This window comes from Coffea arabica, chromosome 10e (genome assembly GCF_036785885.1).
Source record: "Coffea arabica cultivar ET-39 chromosome 10e, Coffea Arabica ET-39 HiFi, whole genome shotgun sequence".
NCBI lineage: Eukaryota > Viridiplantae > Streptophyta > Magnoliopsida > Gentianales > Rubiaceae > Coffea > Coffea arabica.
This window is the reverse complement of record NC_092328.1, coordinates 45,666,153-45,685,383: the sequence shown is the minus strand read 5'-3', so window position 1 is coordinate 45,685,383 and position 19,231 is coordinate 45,666,153. Positions and strand designations below refer to the sequence as shown.

The following is a 19,231-nucleotide window of genomic DNA, read 5'->3' as shown; positions in this document are numbered from 1 at the left end:
AGATGATTACTGATAGAATCCAAAATTCAATATACCCTATTTTTGAACTTAAAAAAAAAAAAAAAAAAGCATAATTGCATACAAAAGTTGAGTTCTTCCATCACTGATTCTTCATAAAAAATACTTTCACTTTCTATCTTCACTCACGTCCAATTGCCAACTTCATCTTACTAGCATATAGAGCTGTTAATCGAACCGGGTAGCTCGCGAGCCGAGCTCGACCCGGCTCGATAAGGGTTCGACTCGACTCGTTTATTGAGAGAAACGAGCCGAGCTCGAGTTCAACTGGATGCTCGTTTAATAGACGAGTCGAGCATAGCTCGACTCGATTAAAGCTCAACAGGCTCGAATAGTAGGGGTATTAGCGTCATTTCATTGTGTATTTAATATTCTAACCTAATTCATTCTCCCGTTTCGAGCTCGATAAGCTCAGCTCGTGGTTTTCGCTCGAGTTTCGAGCTCGATAAGCTCGACTCGATAGAAAACTCGAGTTCGAGCTCGAACTCGAGTTTTCTATCGAGTACACCGAGTCGATCTCGAACAACTTGTGAAGCTCGAATTACTAATCGAGCGAGCTCGAGTTAGCTCGATTAGAGGTTCAAGTCGAGCTCGATTATCATGTGCTCGAGCTCGACTCGGCTCGTTAACAGCTCTAGCATAATCTCGAAAAAAAAAAAGAAGAAAGAGATGAAATATGAATTTACCTTTTTTGTGGAGATCGTTTTCTCGGTTTTCAAAGCACAAGCAACATAAAGAACAAGCAAACTAATAACTCATTACTAATCTGGCATAAACTATTTTAGTATTTTTCTGATCCAAAATTTACTAGATCCATTGACATAATCTTACAATTAAAAATGCTAAAGAGGCTAAAAATTTGTATATTGATAAAAAAATCACACACATAAGCAAAAATTAGATTTTTATGCAGCTACATGGGTCTTTATGAGACTCAACTGCGAAGATTTCGTATGATGTTTGCGTTCTCCTTATCTTAAGAATTTTTTCTTCATCTTTCAATGTTTCCACTCTTTCTTCCTTTCTCTGTAATTAATCTTCTCGATAAACTAAGCAAAACTTTAATAATACATCAGATTCGTGTAACTTAACTTGCATAAACTCTCATGAACTTCCTCCCATGAAAGGTTTGATTTTGTAAGAATGAGGAAAATCATAGGTTTTGTTCCTCTAGAATTGAAGGGTTTTCCTTGCCTTTTCTCTTTCGATTTTTTCTTCTTCTTTTCAATTGAAAAATAGTAGTGTAATACAAGAACGGGAACTCTAACTTTGCTTGGGAGGAGCAATGTGGCTTTTTAACAATCACGAGGTCCATAAAATGGGTCTGCATACCGGTTCATCCAAGTTTTTGTTGAGAAATTGTAGTAAATAACAAATCTAAACTAAACAAATGCAGAGACTTTGAGGCGTGAAAGCACTTTAAGGTGTTATTTGCCTCTGTTAGACAAATTACCTCTAGGATACAACAAAGTCTGAAAACTATCAAATGAAAGGAAAAAGTGATTTAATTTTGTCAAAATCTTACTATTTAAAAGAATTGAAGCACCTATCCAAGGCACTATCAGAGGATGCAATCTTTATTGAATAGGTGTATAGGTAGTTAACCAATAAATAGATATGTCTACTAAATGTAACCGTCATTAACTACCTCTAACCCCCTATCCTAATCAGAAAGCCCCAAGGTGCCCCAAGTGCCCTTGTCAAGATTTTATATATCTTCCGATTCATATTCAAGTGTATGAGATATAAATTAAAATAACTTTCCTACCTAACTTTCCCTCCAAACTAATATTTTGGAACAAGTTTGTAAAGGAAACAAGACAATGATGCATATATAGACAATGCGCACTCTATCCTCTTTCAATGTGGGACAATGAACTTCAACATTCTCATTACAAACTATTACCAACAGTTTTTGCCATTTACAAACTAGTTTAGGGATACAAAACCATTTGGAAGCACGGCTTTTTTATGTAAAAGATAATCAATTCTTAGAGAAATGATTTTAAAAAAAAATGGTGATCTTTGATAAGCATTCCTAGAAAGTTTTATTTTCTTTTCAACATGAATTTCTAGACAATTGTTTTGGCTCAAAAATACTTTTGAATAAGGCTTAATTTCACAATTATTGTAACTTTTAACAGTATTTTGTAGTATATCATTTTCAAATATGGTTCATGGTTCTGTCAAATGGCCAATCAATTCTTATTCAGCCAAGTTAACTTGAGCAACTAAATCCATGTTAAACAGTTTAAACTAGAAGTCTTACTATAGCGTCAAATTTAGTAATACTCAAAATCAATCAACACTCCATTACTTGAGCAATTTACCAGTATAGACTATCAATTATTTTCTTAGGGAGACTTAGGCTATTTTTGGGGGCAATTTGATTTTTCCATAATAATTAACTTAACTACTTGGTAGTGTCCAAAGCACCTTTTTGACACTTAAAAAGAATTTTCCTTGAGGCTTGATCTAGGTCCCCACTTTTTCCTTTTTTTTTTTTTTTTCTCTTTTGGAGAAGGCTTAAGCTAGACATAGTAATATAGCACCATGTCTTTGTATTTGTGTATTACGAAAATGCCCCTCTCATGTTGCTTTCTTGAATTGACCGTTATTAACCGTTAAAGGGGAGCTCTGTTTGAATGGTAATACTACAAAGCAATGGAGCATTCTATGCTCCAATTGTTGCAGAAATGCAAAACGATCAAACAATTGAAACAAACCCATCTTCAGATTATCGTCAATGGCCTCAAAGATGACAACTTTATTGTACCCAAACTCATAAGTCGATCCTCAGACCTTTCACTTGACTATGCTGTTGCAACTTTTGAAAGTATGAATAATCCCAGTGTTATATCTTATAATACTTTGATTCAATGCTTCATTGGTAAGACTAGTAATGATGCATTATTGACTTATAAAAAGATGAGGGCCTCAATGATTTCGCCTAACAGTTTCACATTCACTTTTCTTTTGAGATGTTTTGAGTCTTTTGAGGCGTTGGGAGATGGTGAAATGGTGCATAATCAGATTGTGAAGTTGGGATTTGAGTCAAGTGTTTTTGTTATGAATACGCTTATGGATTTTTATGGCAACAGTTGTGGGGATTTGGGTGTGGCTCGAAAGGTGTTTGACTATATGCCTAAAAGAGATGTTGTCTCGTGGAATACGTTGATTGGACGGTGTATGAGCCGTGGAGAGATAGAATCTGCAATTGGGCTGTTTGAGTCCATGCCGGAAAGGAGTATTGTGACATGGAATTCGGTTATCAGTGGGCTTTTGAGAGCTCGAAAATTGGAGTTAGCTCATTCTGTATTTCAACGTATGCCAGAAAGAAATGATGTTTCTTGGAATACAATGTTGTCTGGTTATGTAAAGGTTGGTGATATGGAAACTGCACAGGCGATCTTTAATAAGATGCCGGAAAGAAGTGTAGTCTCTTGGACAGCAATGGTTTCAGGGTATGCAACGGTTGGTGACCTTCCATCAGCAAGGAAGATTTTTGGTGAGATGCCAGCAAAAAATGTGGTTTCTTGGAATGCAATGATTGCAGGTTATGTTAACGGTCACTTGTTTGATCAAGCACTTTCCGTGTTTCATCATATGTTAATTGATGGCAGATGCAAGCCTGATCAAACTACTTTAGTCAGTGTACTGTCGGCTTGTGCTCACTTGGGATCTCATGACCATGGAAAATGGGTTGACTCCTATGTTAGGAAAAATAAATTTGAACTGTCACTTCCACTGGGTAATGCTTTGATAGACATGTATGCGAAATGTGGGGATGTAGAAAATGGAAGAGCAGTTTTTCAAAAGATGAACAAGAGATGTATTATTACTTGGACTTCAATAATATCAGGATTGGCAGTCAATGGATATTGTACTGAAGCCTTAGACCTATACGATGAAATGTGCTCAGAAGGACTAAAACCAGATGATGTGATTTTTATTGCAGTTCTTTCAGCTTGTACACATGGAGGACTGGTGAAAGAAGGTAAAAGGGTTTATGATCAGATGGTGCACGACTTTGATATTACACCACGAATTGAGCATTATGGCTGCATGGTTGATCTCCTTGGTCGAGCAGGAAAGTTGGAAGAGGCATTAAGGATCATAGAGAGCATGCATTTACAACCTAATGCTGTCATTTGGGCTACTTTACTTTCTGCTTGTAAGATCCATGGTAATGGAAAGTTGTTGGAGTCACTGACAAGAAAGATCTTCGAGCAAGAGCCAATGAATCCTGGTTACTTAACATTGATTGCAAATTTAAGCTTGCATGTTGGAAGATGGCAAGATGCATTGGACGTCCGTGTAGCAAGTAGGCAACAGGGAACAGAAAAGGTACCTGGTTGTAGCTCAATCCAAATAGGAAACAGTGTGCATGAATTTTTAGCTAAGGATACAAGGCATACACAAAGGAAAGAGGTCTATAGGTCTTTAGCTAGCCTGAATGGACACTTAAAGTCAGTTTATGACATGCAGGGACTCCTGGCCCTTGCATTGACTACCAATGCTTCTTCTCAGAGTCAGACGTGCAAGAACTCTGGTTAATGCATAGTTATGTATAAGCTTCGACTTTTTCTTGATCTGATATCCGAGAGGAAAGCTATGCTGTCACAGATGGACAACATACTTGTATGGGTAATATGTGAACTGTATTTAGATTTTGTAGATAAAAAGCATTTGTGCTTTATGAAACTTAAGTGAAGCACGTCTGACTTGTACATTTATTTTTGAAGATACTGCTCTGGCTCTCAGCTATCACGGATGGAATGAGGAGTTCATCCTTTGGCTTTTCAACAGTAATGCTGATTCTGCAACTTCTTCCATTATCGCTGCTCAACTCATTGCCGGCTCTGGAATTCGAAAAAAAAAAGAGGTAGGACCACTCTTTTTTGCTGTAACTAAATGGGCTTCCATCATAAAGTGTTTCTTGATCACTAATGCTCTTTCAATGCGTGATGCTCATCAATGGAAGCCATCTAAAAGTATTTTTCATGGCAAAAAATTAGTGACAGCAGATACTTTTATTCTTTTTAAAAAACAGCTACTGGTTTCATGTAACAACGAATAGCAATATGTGACATGATTAAACTAACTAAACTCTTTAGTAGTTACCACGCATATATATGTTGATTGCTCACTATGAATTTTCATATTCTGATGAAGTTTCAGAGCCCTTTCGACTTAATTGCTTGAGTGAACCAAACAATTATTTATCCAAGTCTTCTAAAGTGACAGTTTTATTTTCGCTTGTTGGAAAATTTGAAATGAAGCGAATACAAATTAAAGAAGCTGCTTGTACATGTTTTGAAACTAATTAAGATAGAAAAAGTACTTTTTTTTTTTTGGGATACAAACACCTAGTTGTGGCCAAATGAAAGTTAGTTTGCTGTGTCACTAAAAGTTGCATTGAATGCCAAGTTTCAGAATAGCATGCTGCACGAGTTATTTCACAAAAAAGAGCTGTAAAAACCATAACTTTTATGAAATTTCAAGACCATGATAGGCATTTTTCTTTGGCATACATCATCCGCACATGAATGTAAATAATCTTTACGCATCCATAGCATAGAATAGTTCATCATAAACATTATTGAGATACATGGGATTCCTTGGATTCACTGTTCTTGCGACTGGTTCTTGCTGCATAAACTCTTGAGCTTCTCTACTGCTTCATGCAACTGCCCTTCACCTTCTTCCCTCAACTTGTGACTCAATTCCTTAGCCTTTTGTTTCACTGATTCTCCCAGCTCTATCTTCTCTACGACCACCTCTTTTATGACTTTAGCAACATTTTCCCTCTTGATCCGCCCATCTTCATCCCTCAATATCTCAATGCCAACACCAATCTCCACCGCAAGTCTAGCTTGGAAAGGCTGATCATAAAGCATGGGCAAGGCTAACAATGGAACCCCATAATATAAGCTTTCCATAAAAGAACTCCATCCGCAATGGCTTACAAAACCACCAGTGCTTGGATGCTCAAGAATTTTAGCCTGCGGTGCCCATCCATCCACCACCACACCTCTGTCTTTCACCCTCTCGAGAAACTCTTCTGGTAGAGCTTCTTCAAGGGCAATGGCATGTCCCACGGGGAATCTGACTACCCATACGAAGTTAGCATTACTCAGCTCCAGCCCGTATGCCATCTCTTCCCTTTCTTCCTCAGACAAAAAGTATTCGCTCCCGAAACAAACATAAACCACTGATGATTCCTCTCTACCATTCAGAAATTCAATGATATGGGAACTGTTTTCCGTCTCCTCCTCCATCTTGGTATCATCATGTTTTAGTTCAATAAGAGGACCAACAGCTAAAATCTTCTTCCCACGAGAGGAAGATAAGTGATCAATGTATTTCCCGTCAATCTCTCTGCAGGCTTTCAGCAAAACAATGTCAGAAGATACTTCAAAGCCCTTAGTTTTGGATAGCACAACTTCTTCGGGAACTTTTTCTTTTGATTCTTGGCGAAATGCTGCCATCCTCTTTATTTCATAATCCCGGAGAAAAATTGCAGGAAAAGGGTAAGTCCCATCGATACCGGAGTATCCTTTATTGATGATATCGTAAAAGTACGACCAAGACCAGAAAACTGCTCCACCGCCTAAGAAAAGAACAGCTGGGATATGAAACATTGAAGCCAGCTCCGAGGCCCATGCTTGGAACATGTCGTAGATTAGCAAATCTGGCTGCAAAATGTTTAGGATGTTTTGGAAGTTGGTCCTTCCCATGTAAAACGCAACATGGAGGGTTGGATTCAGATGAGGTGGGAGGTTTTTTGTTGTGTGATAGTGTGGAGGGAGTTCAGGGAAGTGTGGCAAATCAAGTTGCACTAATTCTATTGAATGAGCGGAGAAGTACTCGTCCAAGTTTCTATCTTTCTTGATGAAACTCAGATTGATCTCAGTGGAACAAAAGTAGATCTGGAAGTTGTTTTTGGCAAGTCTCTTGGATAGTTCTAAGAAGGGAGACATGTGGCCATGAGCTAGCCATGGGAACATCAAAACTCTGAATCTACGAGTTTTAGATTCGTCGTTTGATGTCTGCTCCATAGGTGATTTGATTGAATCTCTGGAATCCTATGGTTTTCTTTGTTAGGAGAATGGAAGCATTCCCAAAATAATAATGAAAAGTCTCAATTTTGGATCCATCGGCCGGATAATGAAGTGGAATCTTTGTGGTTGACTCTTGATTCCTTGAGGACAAAAAGATATTTAATTCAATCATACTGCCATCCCTGCACGGTTAAGGGGCAAGATTGGCCCTTAAAATTTTGTGCGGCTGAGATTACACCATGTAACTCGATTTTCGCGTCAAGTGTGGGATCCATCACTATCTGTTGTGAAAATATATCCTGTGAAAAAAAAGTTACACGATGTACAAAGAAAGTTACGCGCAGTTGATAATGACTAAAATTGACAGGGTTACAGGAGTCCTGCAACCGTCCGTGCCCCGAGTCCCGGTAGGTATGTAGCATTCATGCGGGGACCCATTTGCAGCTTTACTCTTTTTATTCCTGCCAAAACCCGTTTGCTGTCATCAGACTTTTGTAAAAAAGTTATTATATGCCATATTTGTTGGCTCGAAAACATAACGCGAAAGCAATTTTAACACGGGTCCATGAATAAATGAAATGTACTGGTAACGGGTAAGTAAGAGGCACAAAACTTCACCCACCACAGTGCACGCCTTCACCCTACCATAATTACCCAGTCCCAAGAAACATGAACAACAAATTAATAACAATAATGTTTGTTCGTCAATGTAAAATCTATCGTCAGATAAATATTTTCATGCAATGATTTCCCCTAAATTAATTGGGTATTTTCAGAAAATTTTCTTGTGTTTGTTAAAATTCTTTTAGAATATACTATCCTCTTAAATAGTCTGTGTAATCAATCCACTATCCAAAAAGAAAAAAAGAAGAAAAAAAAAGTCTGTCCAATCTAGTAGTTGGCTGACTTGGCTCCCATCGTACTGCCCTGTCATTTCTCTCTTTTTCCAACACCGCACATGCTAAAAGCGTACTCCACGACCCTACTACTGATTCTAGGAGTGTGCATGGACAAGCCAATCCTTTCTCATTATTTCTTTGCTTCACCAAACCCTACTCGCCATAGTTATTAAACCCGGTCCGGAAAGGAGACCGACAAAGGAGGTGTGTCAACGGATTACTGGTTCAACCAGTGGATAAGTGGTTGAACAAGTAGATCACTAAATATATTTAAATATTATATCTTATAATTTTTTATATAGGATATAGGATATAAATTTTAATAAATAATGTCATAACAAATGCTCATTTAATTTAATTTGCTATAGAATAATTAATTCATATAAGAATCAGCAAAACATAAATTTAATTAGTGATCCACCAAACTTCAAGTGTAAAATTTTATCTATATTTAGTGCAATTATCTAGGTTACTTACGAATTTTAAGTGTAAAAAATTATTAAAAACAATATTTATCTTTAAAATAAATTATGTAATATGTTATTTTTGAAATATATTTTATAATTTATAGAATTTGGGGGTCATAAGTTTGTATTAAAAGATTCCAAATAAATTTGTTTTGGAGAAATAAAAAAAGAATAAAGATAAAATTGATAAAACGTTCATATAGTATAAGAATGATAATTAACTAACATGTGGCAAAATGGTTTGGTAGTGAGCTTAAAAAATGGGTAAAATTTTTTTTCTCAAAACTGGTTTCTCCACAAAATCGGTCGGGTTTCCTGTTTAATTCGGTTGAAACACTAGATCATTGACCAGTCAATGGTTCCGGTGCTTAACCGATCTAATTAGAGACCTGACCCTGTCTACTGGGGGTTGACCGGTTCGACCGTCGAGCCAGACCGGGTCGGGTTTTATAACCATGCTTCTCACAATTTTCTAATAATTCATGAAACAAAGAAAATTTAATGAAAATTTTATAAAGAAAAAAGGAGAAAATTATATCCCTTTTCTTTCCTTATGAATTTGTCTCTGCCCAATGCTGCTGGAGTAGTCCACGTCTTCATTTTCCCACGCCTCAAAGGATACCTCGCATTCTGCTTATCATTTCTTGAAGAATTCAATAGATGCATGTGTTCTTACTTTTCTTTGTTTAATCACCTAAAATACAAAATTGGATTGATAAACCTTTTAAAGAAAATCACCTAAATACATTGGCTTAGAATTCCGGTTAAGGGCAAAAAAAAAAAAGTAATTTAGCCTTATTTGGATTGAAAGCTTAATAAATTTGTATTCATTAAAAGTTGTGTTAGCTAATCAATTCCATTCAATCTCAAATTTACCTAATCTAATACACTAATTGCATGGTGTGCAACATACTTACCTGAATCATTTTTTTTTAATTTTATCGACTATCATTTTGTCTCACATACATTATACCAAATCACAAAAAGTGTTATGAAATTAATCTAATTTTTTTGTTCAACTAAACCTCTATCCAATCACACTTTTATTTAAAGTCAAATGATATCTTTCCCCCTTACGGATCATTCATATTTTTTTTCCTTGGTTTACAATTAGACTGCACCAAAATAATAAATATTTCTTATTTTAACTAATGTGTCACAGCTTTTATGATTGTATTGCAACTGATATAATTTTTTCCTCAACCTCATTTGTTTACGCTCAATTGGTTTACAAATCTCCCACTTTAATGTGAATCTTGTCCTAGTACTTTAGATGTCCCCTTCTATCTGCTAGTGCACCAAACCGTTATGTGGCTCCCATACATGTACAACATTAAGTTGAACTAGCATTTTGCCTGTGCCTTAGCAAAGTTTATTTTTAAAATTTGTTATGAATTTGTGCGAGCATGAACAATTTAGATAAAAAAAATTAACGATGATCTTACAAGTTCATTCATATTAATTTTACAAAATTGATGTAATAAAAATACTTAACTATCATAGTAATCTTTAAAAACTTCTTCACAACTTCTTTAACTATCATACTAATTTTTAAAAATTTCTGTACATACTTTTACTATAATATAAAAATATTCATCAAATATTATAATGCATATCAAAAAATCAATAGATAATCTACTTTTTTATGTGGATATTTTTTATATAATTAAAATTTTTATAATAACCATAGATCTAGCTACATATTCCTACTTAATTAAGTACAAAAGATTTAGCAATTTATTTTCTACATCAACAAATATTCAAATTCCAGCAATATTGATAAATCTATGAGTTACCAGTTAAAGTTTTTGTAACACTAATTTAATCCATATGGATAAAAAAATTATATGAATTTATCATATTGTTAGAAGAGAGAGGAACCATAAGAACAAATAACTCAAACTTATCTAAAAAGATAAAGTTGTTAGAAGAGAGAAAAACTATAAAGAAAACTAATTATAAAAGAATTAGATACAAATATAGTTGAAACTCAAGTATCCAAATAACCGGTTAATTTTCCATTAATTCTTTTCAATTAGGTAAACCACCTAAGAGAGAGAATATGGGTAATTGAAATTACAACTTTCATTATATATATATATATATATATACATATATATTATGTATTGATTAGATGCGATCAATTGCACACTCATTTTCAATTTCCACCATTTGAAGTCTTCTTTCGAGTTTAGACAATCTTCTATTATCACAACTCCGTTGAAGTTAAACTTGTGATCATATCATAGGCAAATAATTCAATAGTAAAAATGAAACCACAGGAACATGCTCATTTCCCCCTTCCTAAAACATTCAAATTCAGTCAAAGTTTATGATTATAGTGTGAGCTAAAGGTCTATTTCACTTCTAACTCTAGTTGATTGTATATTGTCTTCCAACCAAAAAAAGAATAATAATAAAGAAACTTCTCAAACTTTCACCACTTAAATTTTGTATATTGTATGTAAACAAGACATTTTGACACAAAATGTCTAAAGTGCTAGAAAACTTGTGGAACTATGAGTGACTATTTTGGTAATTTCACAAGCGTAAAAGCTAAGAATCACGCCAATTACGTCCCTGGACTGGATTTGCAACGTGGCACGCCGTATCTATGAGACCTTACTCCCATAAATACAAAGCATCATAACCATAACTTACAAAAATTCACTAAAATTTAAATCTTACATATACCAATGAGACACGTACACTTCAATAAATTATATCTACAAAATACTTTATTCTAACTCCTCAGAATTTAAACATCTATCTATATACCTTTCTCACTTATTTTCTAAATGTACACGAACTGACTTCTTTGATCTGCAAGAAAGATAAATGGACGTGGGTTGAGCGACGTATGCCCAGTGAGTAGTACTTACTCCGCTGTTGGATCATGTAGCTATATACATACTATATACATTTGCAAATTCGGTCACACCATACCACATGCATATAGCAATTACAAACATTTGTCATCTTATTTCATATATTACATAAACATATCTCATTGAAAGTGAGTGGCTTAAACATAAGTGGCCTCTGTCTGACGTGACACTTAGTCCCGTAGGTTCTAGACGTGGCCCCCGCCGAACATAGTTAAGAAATACACATAATATGACATGATTGTATTCATTGAACATACTTGCAAATCATAAATTATATCAATCATGTCATTTCATTTCATAACATAGCTCATAAACAAGCACATGCAATATTTGGCTTCTGAGTACTCAGCCTAGAGATTAAACCCCTTCTAGGTGGGTGACCAATAGGTTTCATGACTATTGATTGGTCTCATTACATACATAGATCAATCGGCCAGACTCTATACCAAACTACCATGACCTTGTCAATCGGCCGGACTCTATACCAGGCTACCATGACCATTAGGCAGGACTACAGCCCCTACCGTTTATTCCATGACCGTTTAGAGCTTTTCGTAATATAAAATCATTTCACACGTCACATGCACCTTTCTTTCATTTTATGAAAATATGCCACTCATTCCATAAAATATTGCATAGCAAAATATTTCAAGTATTCATAATTTCGTGCTTGCAAAACATTTGAAATAGGCATACATGATTCATTTCTTCATATACCAAAATAAAGCTCTTACTCGAAAAAAATATTCATATTTAACATTTCAAAAATACAAAGGGGTAAGCACCACCTACCTCAAATTGCGCTTTTGAAGAGATTCTTAGTGCACCGTTAAACTTGCTTCAAGCCTATAACAAATAACATATATACCTTAATTAATTTAATTATCTTATTCTTAAAGTGCCTAACCCTACCTTAAATAACCAAGAAAACGTGTCTGGACATTCTCTAAAATATACTTATATAGTTTCTTGAAATAAAAGATTTTCCGTTTTAAAAAAGTTTGTTAATTGAGACGATTTTTTTTTAGAGGGTGTCCTAATTTTAGGAAGTCTCTTAACTCGATTATATAGAATTCATTTATTATCAATTTATCCATTCATTCGTTTGTTTGTTTGTTTATTTGTTTACTTATGTAGAAAATGGCCCACATTAACTTGGGTCGGGTCCTGGGTTCGGCCGGCCTAGGATTTAAGTCCGTTTATTAATTAAACTTCTTCTCTTTTATTTTTAATCAACTGGGATTTAGAAGATAATTTGGGTTTCTAGAGTTGGTTTGCGGATTTATTAGATACTATTTAGTAATGAAATTGAATTTAATAAAAGATATCTTGAGTTTGACCAATTAAAATATAAGCCTTGGAAGTAAAGTTTGAATTTCTCTTTTTTTTTTCAATGATTTAATAACTTATAGTGAGTCCATATTAGGATATTTAAAATGCAGCTATTAGGCTTGGTAAAATATGTTCATTCATTTATTTGAAAACCTGATAGGCCCAAAATTTTTCTTTTAACCCAAGCTATCATTATTTTTTCTTTATGTCTAGCTCCAAGAATGATGATAGTTGGTCCTAGTAAATTGGCCTAAATGACCTCCGTTACTTGATTCCAGCCTTGATTATCATATAAGAGAGCACTAGTTCACATGCATTCGGCCTGAGACATTAGTTAGACAATTAAAAATACTAGTTTCTGAGCCTTAGCAGAATTATCTTGAAATCAAGGGCCAATACTAAATTTTGAAGAAAGATAAAAATAAGAAGAACAAATCTTCAAACCCATCATCTCAACCTATGATTTTCCTCTCCTAATATCATCAACAACTGTTCTTCATTTATTTTGTTGAATTGACTTCTCTTACAAACTCAATCTTATGAAATCAAAAGCCATGGCCCTTTTTGTATTTGTAATCAATGCTTTTGTAATTACGCAAATCCCACCAATTTGATCAATCTTTGACTCTTTTCATCCTTTTGATTCTAACCAAAAGACCACAACAAACCATCACTACTTTGCCTTCAAAATTTGTACCAAATGTCAGACTGAAGATTCTGATTCTCTAGTTATTTATCTTTGTTGGGTACAATTTCTATATTTCCTTCAACACTAAACAATCCAAAGCGATATAATATGTGCCAAAGACATTGATCAGGACTATAACAATACCCATTTGATTTTAGAGTTCTGAACATATAAAACCTATTAATAAAACATTGATAATTACATTTAAGCTTGTCAATAGCCTAGGTCCCTAGTAATATGCCTAGGGGTTTTTCTTAGTGAAAATTCAAACAAATAAGTAAACGAAGCAACATGATTGAAATCTTACTCAATCCAATGGAGATGTCGAGGGTGTTGATTTCTCCATATTGAATTAATCCCTCTCTACCCCTTCACTAGTCCTTCAACACTTGACGTTCTTCCTTGCGTTCTTTTTTTTTTTTTCCCACTCTGTCGTATATTGGGTGTTTACCAAATGAATCAAGTGACAGGCAAACAAGTTAGTTATTTAGGCCAAGGAAGAGAACGTGGTTTACTCCAAACTCTCCCCACAACTCCTATTCTATTGTAGTTGTAAAGGCTCCCAACCCCAAAGAATTTGAGTAATAGATAGAAAAGAGTAGGTTAGTTTGAGTAGATGTCTTCCTAAGTTACAAAACATTCTCCCTCAACACCCACTATCCTTGGTGGTTGAGATAAGATAAGATATTAACACCAACCTCTAAAGAGATAAATTAACTAAGTAAACGACTAGTAAAATAATTAATAACATTATTTACAGAAAAAGACGGGCTTTCACATTTCACTTCATGTTTTTGATAAGTGAACCAGCGATTATTTTTTCAGTTTTTCCCCCCACAAAATAACATTTTTAGTCTATTTCCCAAGGATTAATGAACGAGGTAATTAATGTTGCAAAGTCACAACTATGGTTGTCATTTCCTCTCTCTCCTTTACATTTTGATCGTTGAACACAGTTTTCTTTGGCATAGAAATGGAGAACTCTGGAGGTCTGCGGGTTTTAAAGAAATTGGTGGAATTTTTTTAATTTCTTTAATTTTAAGGAATGGTTGAAATTAAGATTATAATTGATTGGTGATTTTCTAATTATAAGAAAATATAAACACACACACGCATACACACACAAACATATAAAATTTCTTCACAATTGTAACCTAGTGAATGGACATCCTAAATTTTTTGTTAAGATGGATTATGAAAAATAAAAGAGATACAAATTAATGTAGAATCACTATATGTAACAAGACACATAAACTAAATTATTTGATGAATACCAATTTTAGAAATGGAAAATAATAGATAAAGGAACTGTTTATTTTGCTCCAAAATAAGAATTTGAAAGAAGAAAACTAATTTTAAAAAAAGAAAGAGAAGATAGAAGCAAAAAGATAAAAAAAAAAAAATTTTTTTTGACATAATGGAGGGGTAGTTTTGTCCTAGAGAGAGTTAAGTGAAAAAAAGAAGTTAATGGGTAAATTGAGAATTGTGGTATACGTTTGGGGACAAATTATATGAAAACTGTAGCTGTCTTTTATGCGTTTTCAACAAGAATGGATTTGGGCTCAAAAAAGTTTAGTGAGTATCGCGTAACTAATTTTTTAGACATTCTTTCTATTCTAGTCTAGCCCATACCAATCACATGAAGGCTTTTTGGTCATTGAATTTTTAGAATTTTAAAACTATAAAATAAAAATAGTTATAAATAAAAAATAGGGATAATTTCAGAAACCTCCCCTGAGGTTTCTGACATTTACACTCACCTCCCCTGTGGTTTGAACAATTACACTAACCTCCCCTGAGGTTACTAATCCTTTACAAATTCAGTCCAAATGATTAAAATATTGTTTTAGAGAGTGAAATTAGAATTTTGTACCTGATTTGCCCTTTGTGCTACATGTCCAATGAATGACAAAGTATTACAAATTAATTAATAATTAATAAATTTTAAGGAGCGTAGTTTATAGGCAAATACGTATTACTTATTTAAAGTACCAGTTCTTTACGGGTATTTTACTTTCAAACATTTACTTTATTACAAATATTTATTCTCAAATACAGATTAGTATTTACTCTCAAATATTTAATTTTTGTTAAATAAAAACCTACCAGTATTTGAGAATAAATATTTGTAATAAAGTAAATGTTTGAAAGTAAAATACCCGTAAAGAACTGGTACTTTAAATAAGTAATACGTATTTGCCTATAAACTACGCTCCTTAAAATTTATTAATTATTAATTAATTTGTAATACTTTGTCATTCATTGGACATGTAGCACAAAGGGCAAATCAGGTACAAAATTCTAATTTCACTCTCTAAAACAATATTTTAATCATTTGGACTGAATTTGTAAAGGATTAGTAACCTCAGGGGAGGTTAGTGTAATTGTTCAAACCACAGGGGAGGTGAGTGTAAATGTCAGAAACCTCCCCTGAGGTTTCTAAAATTATCCCTAAAAAATAAATAGAAAGTTACAAAATTTAAACTATAATGCCCGCAAATATGATGGCCATTTTTTCTTTGGCGTACATCGTCCTCACATAATAAACATTAGAGTGAATAAATTTCACACAATCCATACCATAAAATATTAATGAGTAAAAAAAAAAAAAGGTCGTAAACAATTGAGATACCTGGGATTCCTTGGATTCACTATTCTTGCGACTGGTTCTTGCTGCATAAGCTCTTGAGCTTCTCTACTGCTTCATGCAACTGCCCTTCACCTTCTTCTCTCAACTTGTGACTCAATTCCTTAGCTTTTTGTTTCACTGATACTCCCAGCTCTTTCTTCCCCACGACCACCTCTTTTATGACTTTAGCAGCATTTTCCCTCTTGATCCGCCCATCTTCATCCCTCAAAATCTCAATGCCAACGCCAATCTCCACCGCATGTCTAGCTTGGAAAGGCTGATCATAAAGCATGGGCAAGGCTAACAATGGAACCCCATAATATAAGCTTTCCATAAAAGAACTCCATCCGCAATGGCTCACAAAACCACCAGTGCTTGGATGCTCAAGAATTTTAGCCTGCGGTGCCCATCCATCCACCACCACACCTCTGTCTTTCACCCTCTCGAGAAACCCTTCTGCTAGAGCTTCTTCAAGGGCAATGGCATGTCCCACGGGGAATCTGACTACCCATATGAAGTTAGCATTACTCAGCTCCAGCCCGTATGCCATCTCTTCCCTTTCTTCCTCGGACAAAAAGTATTCGCTCCCGAAACAAACATAAACCACTGATGATTCCTCTCTACCATTCAGAAATTCAATGATATGGGAACTGTTTTCCGTCTCCTCCTCCATCTTGGTAACATCATGTTTTAGTTCAATAAGAGGACCGACAGCTAAAATCTTCTTTCCACGAGAGGAAGATAAGTGATCAATATATTTCCCGTCAATCTCTCTGCAGGCTTTCAGCAAAACAATGTCAGAAGATACTTCAAAGCTCTTAGTCATAGATAGCACACCTTCTTCGGGAACGTTTCTTTTTTAATTCTTGGAGAAATGCTGCCATCTTCTTTATTTCATAATCCCGGAGAAAAATTGCAGGAAAAGGGTAAGTCCCATCGATTGTTCTAAGAAGGGAGACATGTGGCCATGAGCTAGCCATGGGAACATCAAAACTCTGAATCTACGAGTATTAGATTCGTTTGATGTCTTCTCCATTGGCGATTGAATCTCTGGAATCTTATGGTTTTCTTTGTTTGGAGAATGGAAGCATTCCTTATATAATAATAAAAAGTCTCAATTTTGGATCCATTGGACGTATAATGAAGTGGAATATTTGTGGTTGATGAGCTCAAGGTGAGAATATTAGAGTTGACTAATGATTTTAGGAACGAATAGACAAATTAAGAGAAAAATAATATCAGTGAATAAACTACAAAATAGTTATATTTTAAGGGAATTTACTGCAATTAGTCCTTACGGTTTCAATGTTTCTTTGAAGTTCTCGTTACGTAATGTTAAAGTTGACTAATAATTTATGAGGTAAAGTGATAAGAAAAATAAAGTTAGGGGATAAAGTGCAAACTAGTTAAATCTTAGGGGGCTTTTCATAATTAATCCAAATTTTAAGAGCTAAACATACATTTTCATTTGAATTAACAAACTCCGTTAAATTTAACTTTTATTTTTAGGGGTAAAATGACTAAAATACAACGTTAAGGGAAAAGGTGATGCTTGCCTTAATATTAAGAGGGTAAAGTGAGAGTAACCTTTGCCAAACAATTACACATTTCAAAAACTTTCGCCAAAGTTGTACTCGTGTGGTAGAGCTTTACACAGAATCCTCCTATTCATCGCTCTCAACGAATATACAGTTTGACAAGCTGAAGACATGAATATGATGGCATGGATCAAATCTGCAGATCAAATAAGTTTCGTGGCAACTTTCATGCCCACCGGCGGGTCCGTGAACGAATGAAATGTACATTTCGTAAAGGTGCAATGTCTCTAATATACGTGAACAAGACTCAAGGGGATGGTTGCTTTTCAAGTTTCAACGACTCATTAATCGTAAGAGGCACACCTTCACCTACCACAGTGCACGCTTTCGCCCTACCATAATTACCCAGTCCCAAGAAACATGAACAATAAATTAATTATAATGTTTGTTTGTCAATGTAAAATCTTTCGTCAGACAAATATTTTCATGCAATGATTTCCATTAAAATAATTGGGCATTTTCAGAAATTTTTTTGTGTTTGTTAAAATTCTTTTAATATATCCTCTTAAATAGTCTGTGTAATCAATCCACTACCCGAAAAAAAAAAAAGGAAAAAAAAAGTTTGTCCAATCTAGTAGTTGGTCACATCGTATTGTCCTGCCATTTCTCCCTTCTTTCAACACTGCACATGTTAAATGCGTACTCCTCACATTATTTCTTTGCTTCACCAAACCCTCCTCACAATTTTCTAATAATTCATGAAATAAAGAAAATTTAATGAAAAATTTATAAAGAAAAAAGGAGAAAATTACATCCCTTTTCTTTTCTTCTCTGCTAATGCTCCTGGAGTAGTCCACGTCTTCATTTTCCCTTGCCTCATAGGACACCTCGCATTCTGCTTATTATTTCTTCAAAAATTCAATAAATGTATGTGTTCTTGCTTTTCTTTGTTCATTGGTGCGGGTAAGGATGATGCTGTCCTTGCTAAAGTTGATAAACCTTTTAACGAAAATCACCTAAAATACATTGGCTGAGAATTCCAGTTAAGGGCAAAAAAAAAAAAAAAAATGAAATTTAGCCTTATTTGGATTGAAAGCATAATAGATGTGTATTCATTAAAAGTTGTGTCAGCTAATCAATTCCATTCAATCTCAAATTTACCTAATCTAAAACACTACTTGCCTGGTGTGCAACATGCAATGCTGTCCATCTCACCATACTTATCATTATTGTTATCACTTTTAGTTTTTGCATACATTGTCTTCACCCTATCACGATCATCATTACACAAATATATGAAAAAGATTATTTATACTTACCCAAATCATTTTTTTTTATTTTACCGACTATCATTTTGTCTTACATACATTATATCAAGCCACAAAAAGTGTTACGATATTAGTCTAATTTTTTGGTTCGACTAAACATCTATCCAATCACACTTTTATTTAAAGTCAAATGACATCTTTCTCTCTTACGGATCATCCATATTTTTTTCCTTGGTTTACAATTAGACTGCACCAAATTAATAAATATTTTTTATTTTAACTAATTGTCACAGCTTTTATGATTGTATTGCAAGTCATTTAATTTTTTTCTCAGCCTCATTTGTTTACGCTCAATTGGTTTACAAATCTCCCACTTTAGTATTAAACTTGTCCTAGTACTTTAGATGTCCCCTTCCATCTGCTAATGCACCAAACCGTTT

At 34.4% G+C, this 19,231-nt stretch overlaps 3 protein-coding genes and 1 long non-coding RNA gene across 6 annotated transcripts; 1 reads left to right on the top strand and 3 right to left on the bottom strand.

Moving 5' to 3' along the window:
- Positions 1 to 2,494: 2,494 nt before the first annotated feature.
- On the top strand, positions 2,495 to 6,402 carry LOC113712743 (pentatricopeptide repeat-containing protein At3g29230-like). 2 transcript variants are annotated; one of them, XM_027236294.2, is made up of 2 exons: positions 2,495 to 4,659; positions 4,764 to 6,402. In XM_027236294.2, exon 1 carries the CDS (start codon positions 2,683 to 2,685, stop codon positions 4,573 to 4,575), a length of 1,893 nt encoding a protein of 630 aa, XP_027092095.1. In that variant the 5' UTR covers positions 2,495 to 2,682; the 3' UTR covers positions 4,576 to 4,659; positions 4,764 to 6,402. The 2 variants fall into 2 exon arrangements, with proteins under 2 accessions (XP_027092095.1, XP_027092094.1); XM_027236293.2 differs by having other exon boundaries at positions 2,495 to 4,665.
- Positions 5,492 to 7,079, bottom strand: LOC113712744 (UDP-glucosyltransferase 29-like). Its single transcript, XM_027236295.2, has one exon. It carries the CDS (start codon positions 7,077 to 7,079, stop codon positions 5,646 to 5,648), a length of 1,434 nt encoding a protein of 477 aa, XP_027092096.1. The 3' UTR covers positions 5,492 to 5,645.
- A 4,148-nt stretch (positions 7,080 to 11,227) lies between these two features.
- Positions 11,228 to 14,280, bottom strand: LOC113712745 (uncharacterized). Of its 2 annotated transcripts, XR_003453338.2 has the most exons (3): positions 13,664 to 14,280; positions 12,129 to 12,182; positions 11,228 to 11,271 (listed from the first exon to the last, which is right to left on the bottom strand). It is a non-coding gene; the product is annotated as an uncharacterized lncRNA (long non-coding RNA). The 2 variants fall into 2 exon arrangements; XR_011821698.1 differs by having other exon boundaries at positions 11,228 to 12,182.
- A 1,718-nt stretch (positions 14,281 to 15,998) lies between these two features.
- LOC140004122 (UDP-glucosyltransferase 29-like) lies at positions 15,999 to 17,102 on the bottom strand. Its single transcript, XM_027236296.2, has one exon. The coding sequence runs from the start codon at positions 16,809 to 16,811 to the stop codon at positions 16,008 to 16,010; it is 804 nt and encodes a 267-aa protein (XP_027092097.1). The 5' UTR covers positions 16,812 to 17,102; the 3' UTR covers positions 15,999 to 16,007.
- Between the last annotated feature and the right edge of the window lie 2,129 nt (positions 17,103 to 19,231).